This window comes from Doryrhamphus excisus, chromosome 12, assembly GCF_030265055.1.
Source record: "Doryrhamphus excisus isolate RoL2022-K1 chromosome 12, RoL_Dexc_1.0, whole genome shotgun sequence".
In the NCBI taxonomy this organism is placed as follows: domain Eukaryota; kingdom Metazoa; phylum Chordata; class Actinopteri; order Syngnathiformes; family Syngnathidae; genus Doryrhamphus; species Doryrhamphus excisus.
Window position 1 is genome coordinate 14643011 of NC_080477.1, and position 13783 is coordinate 14656793.

General features: G+C 41.7%; 1 protein-coding gene across 4 annotated transcripts in view; it reads right to left on the minus strand.

Annotated features, from left to right (window-relative positions):
• Positions 1-13783, minus strand: part of elp4 (elongator acetyltransferase complex subunit 4) — a 48703-nt gene that overhangs the window by 33907 nt on the left and 1013 nt on the right. For all 4 annotated transcript variants that reach the window (XM_058089125.1, XM_058089123.1, XM_058089122.1 and 1 more), the window contains exons 3-7: positions 8875-8996; positions 7871-8005; positions 6323-6459; positions 4156-4240; positions 2145-2333 (exon numbers count right to left, since the gene is read on the minus strand). In XM_058089125.1, the coding sequence (XP_057945108.1) occupies positions 2145-2333; positions 4156-4240; positions 6323-6459; positions 7871-8005; positions 8875-8996 (668 nt within the window). The remainder of the gene's footprint in view (positions 1-2144; positions 2334-4155; positions 4241-6322; positions 6460-7870; positions 8006-8874; positions 8997-13783) is intronic.

Here is a 13783-nt window from a genome sequence, read left to right on the forward strand (position 1 = left end):
TGCATGTTGTTTCTCCCACAGCCAACTCAAATGTAATATATATAACAGTTACAGTACATAGCAGAGCGAGACTGTAGTGTCTATCTATCATCAATTATTTCATTCGGTCCAATATCTTGGGGAAACACGGAACTAGACATGAATTCTAGGACATGAAAAAAAGTAGGACATGAATTCTAATGTCCCCAAAAATGTGATTTCAAATGGGAATACAGACATGGTTACTAAGTTGTGTTGTTGGGTTTGTTACTCAAAAAGAAGGCTAGATATACACTTGCATAAGAGGACCAGAATGCATTAAACACATGGACACTAAGAAAAAAAGTTATTGTCAAATCATCTGAATAGTATACTCTAGTAGTGTTCTAGAATAATTCTAGAATAATCACCATTATCTGTTAAATACCATCCAAAATACCTGTATACCTAACTACATGTAAGTTGTGTAGTCTGGTAAGTAAACAAAAAGAATTTAAGAAATTGCCAACTGACTAGTGAAGGGTCTTCATAGTTCTTTGGCTAAAACTAACAATACAATTTTTGTCACCCTATTTAACACCCTAAAAGTCCAATTACAAAATTGTATAACATTACAAATGAAAGATTCAAAAAAATGAATTCACACTTCTCTAAAACATTTGCATTCTGCAATAATTGATCTTGGCGTACCTCATAAATTGGCAAGTGCCCGCTACAATCTGATAAGCAGGTGAGGTGTGTGTGGACAAATATGAGGAAATTTGTTTGTTTAGTAAGAATGGGTGTGGTTGCAAACGATAGCAGAAAGGAGGAGTATACCGGGCCAGGACAAGCCTAATTAATGTTTCAGATGGACTGAGGCACAGGGCTGCTGGGAGGAGGCTTTCAGTGAGTGGCTCAGCTTTCCAAACTGCTCAATAATGAATAGTGCGACCATCGTAGTCTTGGCCAGTTAGCCCACTGCTATCACTCCAGACAGCCTTCCAAAATCTTCCATACTTAGCTGACTCAGCTAATTTTAAAAGCAACGCATGTTTCATTTACGATAACACAACACACTCTTGTGCAACATCCACTTTCGCTGAACTACTGTATATGATTACCAGACAATTTCCTCTTGGGTTCTTCTTCAGCCAACACCTGACCCAAACCTAAATATCCCTCCTCCTTTTCTCTCCCCAGGGTGGATGAGGAGGAGGACACAGATTAAGGGGTTTGGGGGCCAGGCCGGATGGCGGACAAGGGGACTGCTCCCACCACAGCTGACATCTGCTAGTTAGCCCAGTCTACCTTTTCTGACGAAGCCAAGGCCGTAGAGCATTGAGAACACAGGGCAGGCTTGGAGCCAGGGCATGTTGTGACGACACAGCTGTTCTCAAAAGTTAAGCATCTCCTTTCCTCTGTCTTGTGATTACAAATAATGCGGTTCTTGTGCTTTACTTGACTGAAGGGTGTAAGAAGGATGTAAGAGTGCAAAATGGTCTAGAAGAAGTGTCAGTGAGTCTCAAACGACTCTTCTGGTGACTGTGCCTCGTTGGTCTACTGTCCAGGGGAGGGCTGTGCTTTGCCATATGCCTCAGCAGATGACTCCACCTTCACACTGAGAGGCCAGACTGGACACAGACATACGTACGTAAACTCACACACACACTTTTCTGAAAACACACATGCACAGCCAGAGACACACACAACTACCCGCGGGTATATTCACAAGAGAAAAAAAAGCACACACTGTCATTGTATAGACCTTGATATAATTAAAAATCAAACAAGCAAACATTAATGTAAACAGTTCTACATGAGGTGTGCACTGAACGTCTGTGCAGAGAGAATGATGTGTGAAGTTGAGGCCTCCTTACACACAAGAATTCAAACTTTGTGCCTCTATCATCAACAGGACCAGGCAAATGTGCAAGGGCCCACATGCATGAATGTCTATAGTGGATACATTCACGTACCAATTACTATCATTCTAAGATGAGTGGTTCATAGTGGATACATTCAAGTACCAATTACTACCACTCTCGGGCAAAAAAAAATATATAACAAATCAGAATGAAGCATTTTTATCATTTGTAGAGGCAAATTGTTTGCTACAGCTCTTGTGTCGCATGTGTAACAAGGCCAGATGGTATATTTGCATAACTTTAGTGACAAAGTTTTACCTGAATGAGATGTGAAGGCACAGTCACTACTGCAACTGCCAGCGATGACCTCAACAAAGCCCGCAGTCCATAGAGGAAGGTAGTGAGGGCGTGGCTGTGTTTCGGGTTGTCACGGCAACATAGGTCATCACCCCACAGAGCCGAACCAAGTGAGTGAAGGCCAATACGTAGGATGTTGCGTGACTTTGTCTAATCAGAAGATGAAAAAAAAAAATGCAAACGCTTACTATGAAGCAATTTGTGTAATTTACAGATTCAATTACAAATGACTCATGGTGGAACGCAGATCTCTCTCTCAGCCAATACACATTTACACACATAAATTGATTACAATATTTAAAAAATCCCCACATTGAAAAACAAAAGCGGCAAAAAATATCTAAACCAATTTGATATAGCCTCTTTTTTCACCCTATGAGCACACATAATTCTCCCACCCTGAAACAAACAAACAACAAAAACAATCAAGTTAGCACAGGTAAGAAATACACAGTTTTAATTCCAAGTTCATACAGTATGTGAAGAGTAACAGATTGCAGTTTTTAATTATAGGTGCTGCTGTTTTGGATTGGATTCCCAAACTCCATATGAGACTGGACAGTCGGCTCAGCAGCACAGACGATCGCAATACAGTGGCCAAACGTGAGTGGACATAACTGCCCAATCACAGAGGCCATCTGACACACGCACAATGGACCTGTCAGACAGGCTTCCAATATGGCCGCCACCCAGAAACCCCAGCACATTCTTGGCACCAAAGCCAGGCTCGGCAGCCAAAGGGGGCCTGTGTAAGGCTGGAGTGACTTCCCTTGAATTACCCCACCCCAAAACAAGGGATCAACGGTATCCCACTCGTATGAGGACAGAGGAAATATAGCGGTGGAATATATATCACTGAAAGTGAGAGAATAGAGCAGCTTGTCCAAAACTGTGAGAGGGTTTTAACCTTTAGTACAATTGCCTTTTATTTGGGGTTTCTTCTGGATGTCTCCTGATTATTGAGGTGAGCGCCAAGGGTGATTTACAAAGCTCAGACTTAAATCTGCTTCACTCTTTTTTTTTACTCAACCTCGCTTCCTTGTCTACTTGGACCCTCCTCCTCTATTATCCAGCTATAACCCTCTCAAAATCACCTCCGCTCCACGCCACACCACTTCCTCTCAAAACAGCATGACCTAAGATTCGTTAGGATTACTATCACAGGAATCTAAGAAAAATAAACCTTATTGTTTCGGAGTTTTCTGAAACAGTTGGTTCATAGTTTGTCCATAGAGGGACACCGGAAACCTATTTACAACACCTTAGCATATGCTCTCTTTTTGTGTGTGCGCTTGTCATAATTAGATATGCCCTCTTTTGTTACCGGGCAAACTCGGGGCATCAATTCAGACTCTAATGTGATGACTGTAGCACAGCAGGAGGTAACTTTGGTAACACGACCGTTGCTGTGGCAACATCAAGAGGAGAGCCCAGACTTAACTCCTATAGTTTAGCCTATAGAAACATTGGGGAATGGTGCCAGTAGAGTCCAGCCAAGGACAAGAGGCCGACCATATAGGTGAAAATAAGCCTGGGACCAAATACTAATTACCAGACAGACTCATAGTCCTGCTGCCACCGCTGTCCCACTCGACCCCAAACTATGGAGGATAAAAATGTTATTTTAAAATCTAAATCCAGTCCTGAGAGCATATGAGCCGTTTACTCAAAGTGAAATACAGAAGGGTTTATTGTCATACATATATTATGATTACTGATAGATTATTGACATTCTATAGATATTTTCATGCATACTAGCATAAACAACTGGTAGTAATTGCATACTTGTCATACAGCTGTGGCTGTTGAGCTACAACATTTGTAGTTATTTTCAAAATACATAAATGGATAAATAAGAGTAATCCAAATATACAGATCTTTTGCTGGTGAATTAGGAAAATTAACTTTAATTACTCAAATGCGGCATCAAATTTCACTGTCAAGTGTCACACTTTTCATTTGTGGCTCTTACCATGGGTGCTGTTACTTGGTAGCCCTCCCTGCGTATGACCTCCTCAATGGACTTCAGCAAGGCAGAGTAGGACTCAAGCATGAGACTTGAAGGAAGACAGTATGGACAAGAAAGCAGACGTAATGAATGAGATGAACCAGACGGAGACAGTGAAAAGTGTTACTTTGAATGTGGGGGCTTTTGTTAATTGACACCATCTTGATAAAACTGGGCCAAACCGATCGGCACAGTGGCTTAATCCGCTATGATTGCAGCATGCTCCTGACTGTGCTTTTCTGGAGCCACTGAAGCAGACAGACGATCCATATCAAGAGATCCAATTAATTTATTTGCTTGATTAAATTACAACATGACTGGTTCGCTGTCAGCTCCCCCGAGGTTCTGATCGTGCCTAGACACACAGATAAAACAGACGGATGAGACGTGCATATGCTGATATCCAAAACTAACGGGGGACAGCATTTTGGTGTTTAATCAGGAGTAACATCTGCACTACTGACAAAGCGTATGCACTACTATAGGAACAACGGCTGAGCGCACTTTGTGCCTATTGGACGGCCAATGGGAATGTTAACCCTGTTGTTTTACACAGGAGCCTCCACTTAAGAACGCCCTGCCATTTTAATGACCAGTCTGCACAGGGGAGTCACAGTGGGCTGCGGCGTCACTTATCAATTTGACCCGCAGGCTGACACACATAGATGGGTCGCACACCAATAGACCGGCATTAGGAACACTAATACACACTTGTGTCAATTACACTTGTGCCAAGTATATCCATGTACTCCATGTCATTTACTCAGTGCAACAATGGTGCCTCCTGACCCCGCTGGGGCAAATGATAGAGCTGGTTTTGGTGAAAGAGGGACACCTACCCTCACAGTCTTCTCTGTCCCATGCCCTTCCTCTGAGGTAGGGGGCTCGGGGGACGGCTTGGCAGCCATTGTGTAGGATGTCATTGTATGTCAGCTGCCCCTACTGAGCACCCCTCATTCAGGTACCAATAAGGTCTAGGTGCTTAGCTACAGGGGCTAGCGCGTCGGCTAATTAGGATCATACGAGGGGAAGCTTCTTTATCTCAATGTTCCTCTTTCATTGAGGGGAATGAAGTGGGGGTGGGAGAAGGGGGATGCTTAGTCTTAAACAACAGGATCTGTATCACCTAGAGAGCAATTTGTGCCAATTATGCCTTCAAGTGAAACGGAGCAATTTAACAGCTAGGGTAGCGACATGGGGCTGTGGACACGTGCAAGGGGGAGAAGCCTGCTTTGAGTTAGTCTGGTACGTGTGTGTGTGTAATGTGTTACGTGTTTGTGTGGCTTTATGTATGTGTGTCAGCGATGGGGCGGCACTGTGGGCACAATGGTACTGTGCAGGTGTAGTTTCCTGCTGTTTAAATGTCTTGAAGATCAAACCCACCTAGATGCTCTACAGGCAACCATATTTACATGTAACTAAGACTTTGCAGTTATCATACTTACAGTATGTAGTGTAGTGCACTTCGGGGACCACAAAATGCATGGATCAACTGGGTGTCCACCGCACTTGCACTGGTGCTCTGTCTAACAACGTGTTTGCTAAAATAAACAGAGTTTCTATAAAGCCTCCCTCCCAATCCTCTGTGCTCCAGATTGCTGTATTTACTCAGAGAGTGAGTGTGCTTCTTCGTGTGCCCTTGTGTGCTCAGCAGCACTCTCTGAGTAAAGAGTCTGCATGACCTCTGAACCCTAAGTACACTCAACACGGGTGAAATCAAACAGTTGCTGAGCAAACACAACCCTTAACTGAATACACAACTGAACTTTTCAGGCCAATGACAAAGCTACTTAAGACAGTTTTTTGTTATTTGTATCAGATACTAAAATAATACTGAGTGAATTACTATGCAAAACCGTTTTGGTAACCAAGCATCCCAATCAAAAAGTTCTGTTCCTCCAAATCTCACAATTTTTTTCTTTGGCTTGCAAGTGAAAGGCCTTATTAATTTAGTCTGCTGACATACTTGGTTTGGCCATATTCCACAAACAATGGCATGCTTGCTTACTAATGCTCCGTGGCGACATCCTCGTGGGGTAAATGCATTTTGTTGACAGTATTGTGCTAGTGTTCTCAGGAGGGTGTCTCATTGGTTTGTAAGTGTTCTGTGGAGGATGTCGTGTCGTTTTACCTGTGTGTGGCTGTTGACTGGCTGGGATGTTCTGCAAGGTAGAAGTGGTGGCACTTGGCTGCCTGGCGGATTTCTGGCTCCATTGTCTTTGAAACGTCATAGTAGTGGCCGAACCGAGACGAGGATGCAAGGGCACTCTGAAGAGAAAAAGAAGATGTCACATCTGCGTTAAAGCATTTGAAATAGTACAAAAAAGGAAAAATGCACAGTGGCAGATAATATTGTCTGGAATTTCAAATGCGTTCTGATACATTTCATAGTGGGATACAGTACTAATAGCAAAAATTCATCAAGCCATGTCAAATGAGAAGGGGAATCAAGGAGAAAATAATCGTATTTGTTTTTGTAATATGTTCAGTGAAGGTGCTAAACAACATTATGGTAATGCAATTGCATTGTTTATGGGTCACTCCTTGACATTCCCGCAGCAGAGAAGTTAAACAACCACTACAAACACACTCTTAATCATTTCTTCACATAAATGTCCACTTCTGGCTGTGAAAGAAAACATGTCAGGGACGCAGGGGAAGGCGGATGTTTTCCTGCAGCTGAAAGAGAGAGTTTGAGCTCCTCTCTCTGAGTGAAACCAGGGATTCCATTGTTAGAGGCACCCTTAATCTACTCCTAATCTGGATTAGGGCCCCCGGTGTGTCCTTCTCCTCGCAGGACGAGGGGGTCAGCAGGGCAGGGGGGGTCAGGGGCTCATCTTCTTTTTGTGAGCTGGGCAACCCGCTTAGCGTTCCAACCCCACCCTGACGGCCTCACCTTTGATCTGATGTCTTCATCGGGAGAGAGACACAGTAGGCAATGCCAGGAGAGGTGTGTGTAAGGGGAAAGTAAGCGTTGACTCTGGGGGTGAATTTGGGATGCAAATCCTCTGCTGAGGCTTACCAGCGGTTTGTAAAGACGATTTTACAGAGGAAGGGGGAGAGGTGAAGAAAGGACACAGATATAAAGAAGTTTCCAGGGGGAGAGGATCCCCAGGGACACACTGTGTGCTGTTAATCCACATAGCGATATGGATTATAGACCAAAAGGGGGAAGAGTGCAGAGAAGAAGAAGGGGAGGGTCACTCAACTCAAAGCGGAAGAAAGAGTGTAGGGCTGCCGACCCTAGCAGGGGGAAAGGCAGGGATTTGGGAGAAGACAGAGGCGTAGGTCTGGGTCGTAGGGTTGAGCGAGCAGACATGTCAATGCACTGGCTGCAAAGTACCCTTGTTTCCCAGGCTAAGCAGGGGTGCAGGCGTGTGTATATGAGGGTTGGGCACCAATGAAAAGCCTACCTATTGCCAGCTAAGTGTGAGTAATCTGGTCCAGCTCTGAAAAGAGAGGCTGAGGCCTCATTCACTCTACAAAGAAGTTTAGAAGGCTGATGGATTTAGTGGTGGAGACAATTGCAAAACCACTATGACCAGAGAAGCTATGCTGTGCTTTCTCATAACATAATCAGAGAAGCTTTAAAGTTTTGACTGAAAGATAACATTGAAAAATAATATAATGTTTACAGTTGCATAAAATAGACAAACAAAAAAAAAGCACACCTAATTACCTGAACTTTTGGAAGGTTCTGATAACGCCAGGCGATCTTCATTGCATCTGAACTATCCTTCGGGTCATGTAACAGACCTTGTTGGTCTCCTGGTTTATGCATGGCAACGTCATCCAAGATAGGATCAGGAAGTTCCTGCACACAATGATGAAGTGTATATAAGGACTTTGAAACATCCCCACATTGTTTAAATTTGTTTACAATATTTCATAATTTCAAAAACACTCAAATATTTAATTTCAACAAATTTTGCAAAAAGGTAGCTGAAAATCCACCACTTGAGGTTTAATGTGAGTAGTGTGCAAATTATTCCAGTGCTAATGAATCAATACGCTAAAACGGTCTTTTGTGTTTTTTGTGTCTGTAAAAAGAAAATACATTAATTTGCATCTTAGTTGATTTGAGAATTTGAGAAGTGAAAACACTAAATAATGTGATATATCCCCATTGGGAGTGCCCCTGTCTTAATAAACCTTTGATATGTAAAGAAAGGGTGAGGCTGTGACCCCTCCCACTATCAATCAGTGGGAGAGACGCCCACCTCCTGTATTTTTTGGGGGGGACAGTTAACTTCTGGGGCTACAGTTGTCTTCACACAGGCATTTATCTGGAAACATTTCAACAATGCCGCAACCATGCCACCCGCAACCCTTCAAATACCCCCGCTTGACCTGGACACCTTTTGAGGACGGTGCAGCTTTAATATTCTAAAATGTACAGTGAAAGCTGGTGGATTGTTTTTTAGAAACAATGTTGGACGCATATTATACGTCTTCTATTTTCAAAGTTTTATTATACTAGTTTTGTTGTGTACAGGTACGTTATCTGACAAAACGTGCACAGGGAATGCAGTAAAGCCTGGGTTTACAAATATGCGGAACTACTACTGCGTCACATCAAATGAATTAACACAGTGATTTTAGACATTTTGAGGCCAAGATTTCTGTTCCAAATCTTTCCAGCCAAAACGGCAACAGAAACAGACACCAACTCTTCTCATATACCTGGAAGATGTCATTCGGGTGGTCTTGAGCCGCTGCTAAGAAGAGTTCATGACGACAAACCACCCCTTCTGCCAGGAAATATTTTAGGATCATACGGGAGTAGCTATCGTAACGGTCCTCCTCTGGTGAAAAGAAACAAGAGTTGGCAACAATTCAGCGTGTTTAGTTTATTTCTCACAAAAACAAACATCACATCCAATTTACAGTAACATGAAAAAAAATCCAGGTAAACTCAGAAGAACAGTTGTGAGAGAAATATCTAACTACAAAATATTCCTGTATATCACCTTCATTTCCTATAACTTTAACAAGGAATCTATCATAGTGTATACAGGTCTAATCTCACCAGCCTTTCAGACACATTTAAACCAGACTCCCATCACGGTGCCTGACTATAATTGGTATAAGGATTTGGCTTCCTGAACATGCACTCGATCTGGCACAATGACATACTGTAGGTGTTACTGCGTGATCTGATGATCAATGTTTGCATCTTCCTTTCTGCTTCTGCTCTCCTGTCAAGGTCTCAGCAGTATTTGTGTCCACAGGCAAACAGGGGGGAGACACCTGTCGTAAGGATTCACCTGACCCTCTCCCACTGAACCAAAAAGTACCAAGTTAACAGCCAGTGGGAGGCAGAAGAAACAGGGTGCCTAAAAATCGAACTCATGAGTCTGATGGTAATATTGTCAGTCATTTTTTAGCTGAGATGCAGGAGCTGCACCTTCTGGAGGACCCAGCATATGTGGTTTACAGAGGTGACATCGTAGGAGGCACTTCTGAAAACATCAACCCCAATGTGAATGTCAAGCCAAGATGTCCTGGTGCAACACTACCCTTACATCATAATGCTTGTAACTCATAAAGTTACATGTTAGCACTGAAACGTAAGGCTTTAAAGTCTCACATAACATATCTGGGGTTAGACATTATAAAGAGAAAAAAAACCCAAACCTGATTTACGGTATTTATGCGATTCTCAGGGCATTCAATCGATCTTAAGTAGACTGTTCAGGTTGTCTTAGAAGATGTTTCGCCTCTCATCTGTACATGTGCAAAGACAGATCAGTCAGACTAGATAGGACAGCTCTAGTCTGAGGGCCTGGTGCAAGATCCAATCAATTTGTCCTCTAAAGAAGAAAGCAGGTCCAGACAGAAATGCTTGTGTCTTTAGTGACATCATGTGTTGATCATTACGATACAATCGAGTGGGGCCTCTGACCGCTAACAATGGATGAATGAGAATATTCACAGGAAAATTTACGCTTTTTTTTCAGGACTGAGAATGAATGTCAGGTTTTTAAAACATATTATTATCATTTTTAAATTGGCAAGAAGATTATAAGGAGGTCCTTGGAAACACGTCACTCCTGTAAAGGGTCAAAAGGTTTGAGAACCCCTAACCTGAAGGGCAGTGTACCCATTGGCTAACATTGTTCGCCTTCTAATTCGGCCTCAGAAGAATGTAGCCTCTAGATTTCTTAGCGATATCTCATTGGGTCTACCAAATGAGTCCCAAAGGTACAGCACCCTTGCCCATTAAACACAAAGTGGCCACCAGGCCATTCCACACTTTTAACCGCCCCCTGAGCAGGGCAAATAACTCCACTCAGCATGCCGCTACTGCTTCCTGTCACCATCACCATTTTGTAAAGATTTCATAGGGCTCTCCAAACAATGACAAGGGACAGGGACACTGTTGACAGCTTGGGAATGACATCCTGACGTGTCATCCTCGAGCATCCGGGGAATTCCAACTCCCACGTTCTCAGTCTATGTCCTCACCTACGGAGTAAGGATGGTCCAGGAAATTCCATGGCTCTTCAATTTGTTGTCGGTGGGGCTCCCTGTTCTCTTATTGATGGGTTTCTAGGTCAGCAGGCCTTTGTGGCTTTCAGCAGGCCCCACAAAGACTCCCAGATGGGCCCTCTCAAGATGGGGCCTATTGTGGCTGTGTTTCTATGGGAGCCTTACAAATGAAACCTCCAGGAGTCATTAGGCTGTTGAGGCGGGGGGTAAAAGGGTGGGGGCTAGCGGTGGTGGCAGGATACCAGAGCAACAGGGGGTGGGGGGACAGTCATATCTTCAAGGTAGAGCAGTCACCCTGTACAGTCATGAGATGATTTTGACTTCTATTTTTTTGCTTTTGGTGACAAAAGGTTTGGTAAAGCAGACATTGCTGCCTCCAGCTCATTTTTGTCCAACCCCATGGGAGTGTAAGAGTCCTGCATAATATTAGCTAAAGTAGGAGAGAAAATATCTAGGTCACTGTGTTTCCTCCTCACCCTATATGAGGTATTACAATACAGTGCGCAGAGTACAGAATTATATGTGCACTGACTTGTGTGTTCAAGCTATATGGCTAGAAAATCAATGCTCATGTAAAATGGAACCAAAGTTTGAAATAAACACATATTCTAGGAAGTGATTATGCTTATCCATTATGTATTTCTGATAACCTTTATTGTTATGTACAATATTATCATTTCTGGTGTTTTGATTGATTTTGTTTAATTTGCTGTATGCTGTCCTTAATGAATGTCACATTTTTAGTGTCTACTATGTGCAACAAAGTGCTTATATTTTTACAAGATAGAGGGATATAACTTGGAAAGTCCATTATAATGATGACTTATTTGTACAAAAAATGATGAGGGCTACAAAAAAAATATTTCAAGTAATAGAAATAGAAGTTTGCATTTGTAATTTTCCAAGAAAAAAATGTTATTAAAATACAGAAGATGATGATTACACAAAAATAAAATCAAAATATTAAAGGCATAAATGCATACAGACATTCAGTTAATGACTGTTAAGGATCCAGCAAAATAACCTCAATAATATGTATCAATATAAGTTAGTGTGAGAAATAACTACATAGTGACAGAAATGGTAGCTTTTGATTAGTTTGTTTAATAATCCTATTTGATGATATTACATGGTTACTATATACAGGGTTCGAGAGTGATTGCACTGAGATTTGGGAGAGAATTTTAACATTGTAAATTGAATGCAATGTATGTTATTGTTCTTGGAAAAGACATCTCCTCTACATCAACTTTACACTTTTAACCTTACAATTCTTCCTGTAATTTTACTGTTTTCCTTTTAATGTCGCCTTACTAGTTAATTCTGTGCCATATGTTGATCAAAACATGTATTTTGACATTTTTGTTTTGAAAAGGGACAATGATTAAATGTGGTGATTCATTTCAAAACATTTATTTTCTTTTTTAAGAGTCTTTGGAGGAGGTCGTCTCCTAATAATAATAATAAAATGATAGGCACTATTCTGTTGTAAAACGTCTTGAAAGCTTTTTTAAGTACAAAAAAAACAATGTAATGTTTCAGTGTTTCAAAGCTGTTAAAAAGATTTAACATATACAGAAGCGAAGTCTCAACAAAAGCACACACAGTGGACTGAAGAGCTTTGTTCCTTGTCTTACAAAAGCATAAGAGATGCGAGATCCTCGGACAGCAGCCATACTGCATAGCCCCCCACGACCCACCACCCCAGTTGACAAATTGGGAAGGACAGCTCAAGACACTTCAAAGGCAGACAGAGCGGCCTGATAATTTTATGTCTGAGTCGCACAAACGGGCCATCACAGCTCAAGGGGCAGACTGTCTAAGACGACTGCATGAAACAAACATAAACAAAACACACACTTCAAACTCCCCCTGACCCACCCACACAATACACTAAACAAAACACATGCACATACAGCGAATCGTGCACACAGCTACACATCGCTCTTTTAGAGACAAACACCAGCAAGCGTGCACGCACGCACACATTTCACCTTTACTGCGTCTCTCATTACCAGATGAAACCAACCGTGTGTTGATTCACAAAATGGAAGGGAAGAACACATTAGTGTGTAATCATCGACTCCTGCATCGATTGGGGGGATGAATTAAAGGGCAAAGCAATATCATCAGTTTGGTATAGGTCTTAGATACGCACAAATTGCGGCTTCCAAGGGAAAACAAGAATATGGTAACCTTACTGTCCACCAGCGCATGCAGCCTCGTCAGTGATGAATGGTAATAATAATAATGATACACTGGAAGACATTTTAGTCGCACAAAAACACACTTGCTTTGACTCTAAAAAGCTCATGCAACATCTGGCAAAGAACATACTAATTAAGGATCATGGTGGAGTTGTAAACACCTGGAATTTGAGCTAAAGCACTTTGGGTCATTTAAGGGTTAGCTTTAGATTTTTTTTTTATTTCAGTGTCAGCTCCAAATAAGATTTGTTTATGATACTGGTTTTATATTCTAAATGTTTGATAGTCAAAAAGCCTATTGAGGAACATTCAGAAATAATTATAATAATAATAAATAATAATGCTTCACGAAATGTACAAATGAAAATACCTAAAACACAGGCCAATAGTCATAAAACATTTCATCAAAATTGAAAACTAAAATTTTGCTTGTTGATAACTGTGCTATTAATTATCGACCGAGCTAGGCATCCACTCTCCCGTATTTGAGTGATGCTGAGACTAGTGATTAGCGAGGCAGCGTGTTATTTAGCTAGTATCAATGCGCCCTACGAAAGAAGTTTCGGTAGGGTTTTAAATCATCAAAATAAGGCAAGATACTGCAATTATTACATGTTATCATCAGTGTATAATGCATGATCACAACGTGCATATCTAACAATGCAACCTTGTTAGAGGTTTATTTTTTGAGGGCTTCATAGTCAAAATAGGTGAATCCAAGTGCCAGCACTGTAAGCGAGCTGAAATTAACTTGTTGTGATGATGCACAGAACAATTGTGTGTTCGTGTTTCACATCAGGGTTATGAATGATGGGCAAAATTCCCAAAAGTTCCCCTTTGAATCAAACCTTCACACACAGTTATGTAGTGTATTGTTAAACTATCATAAGGGG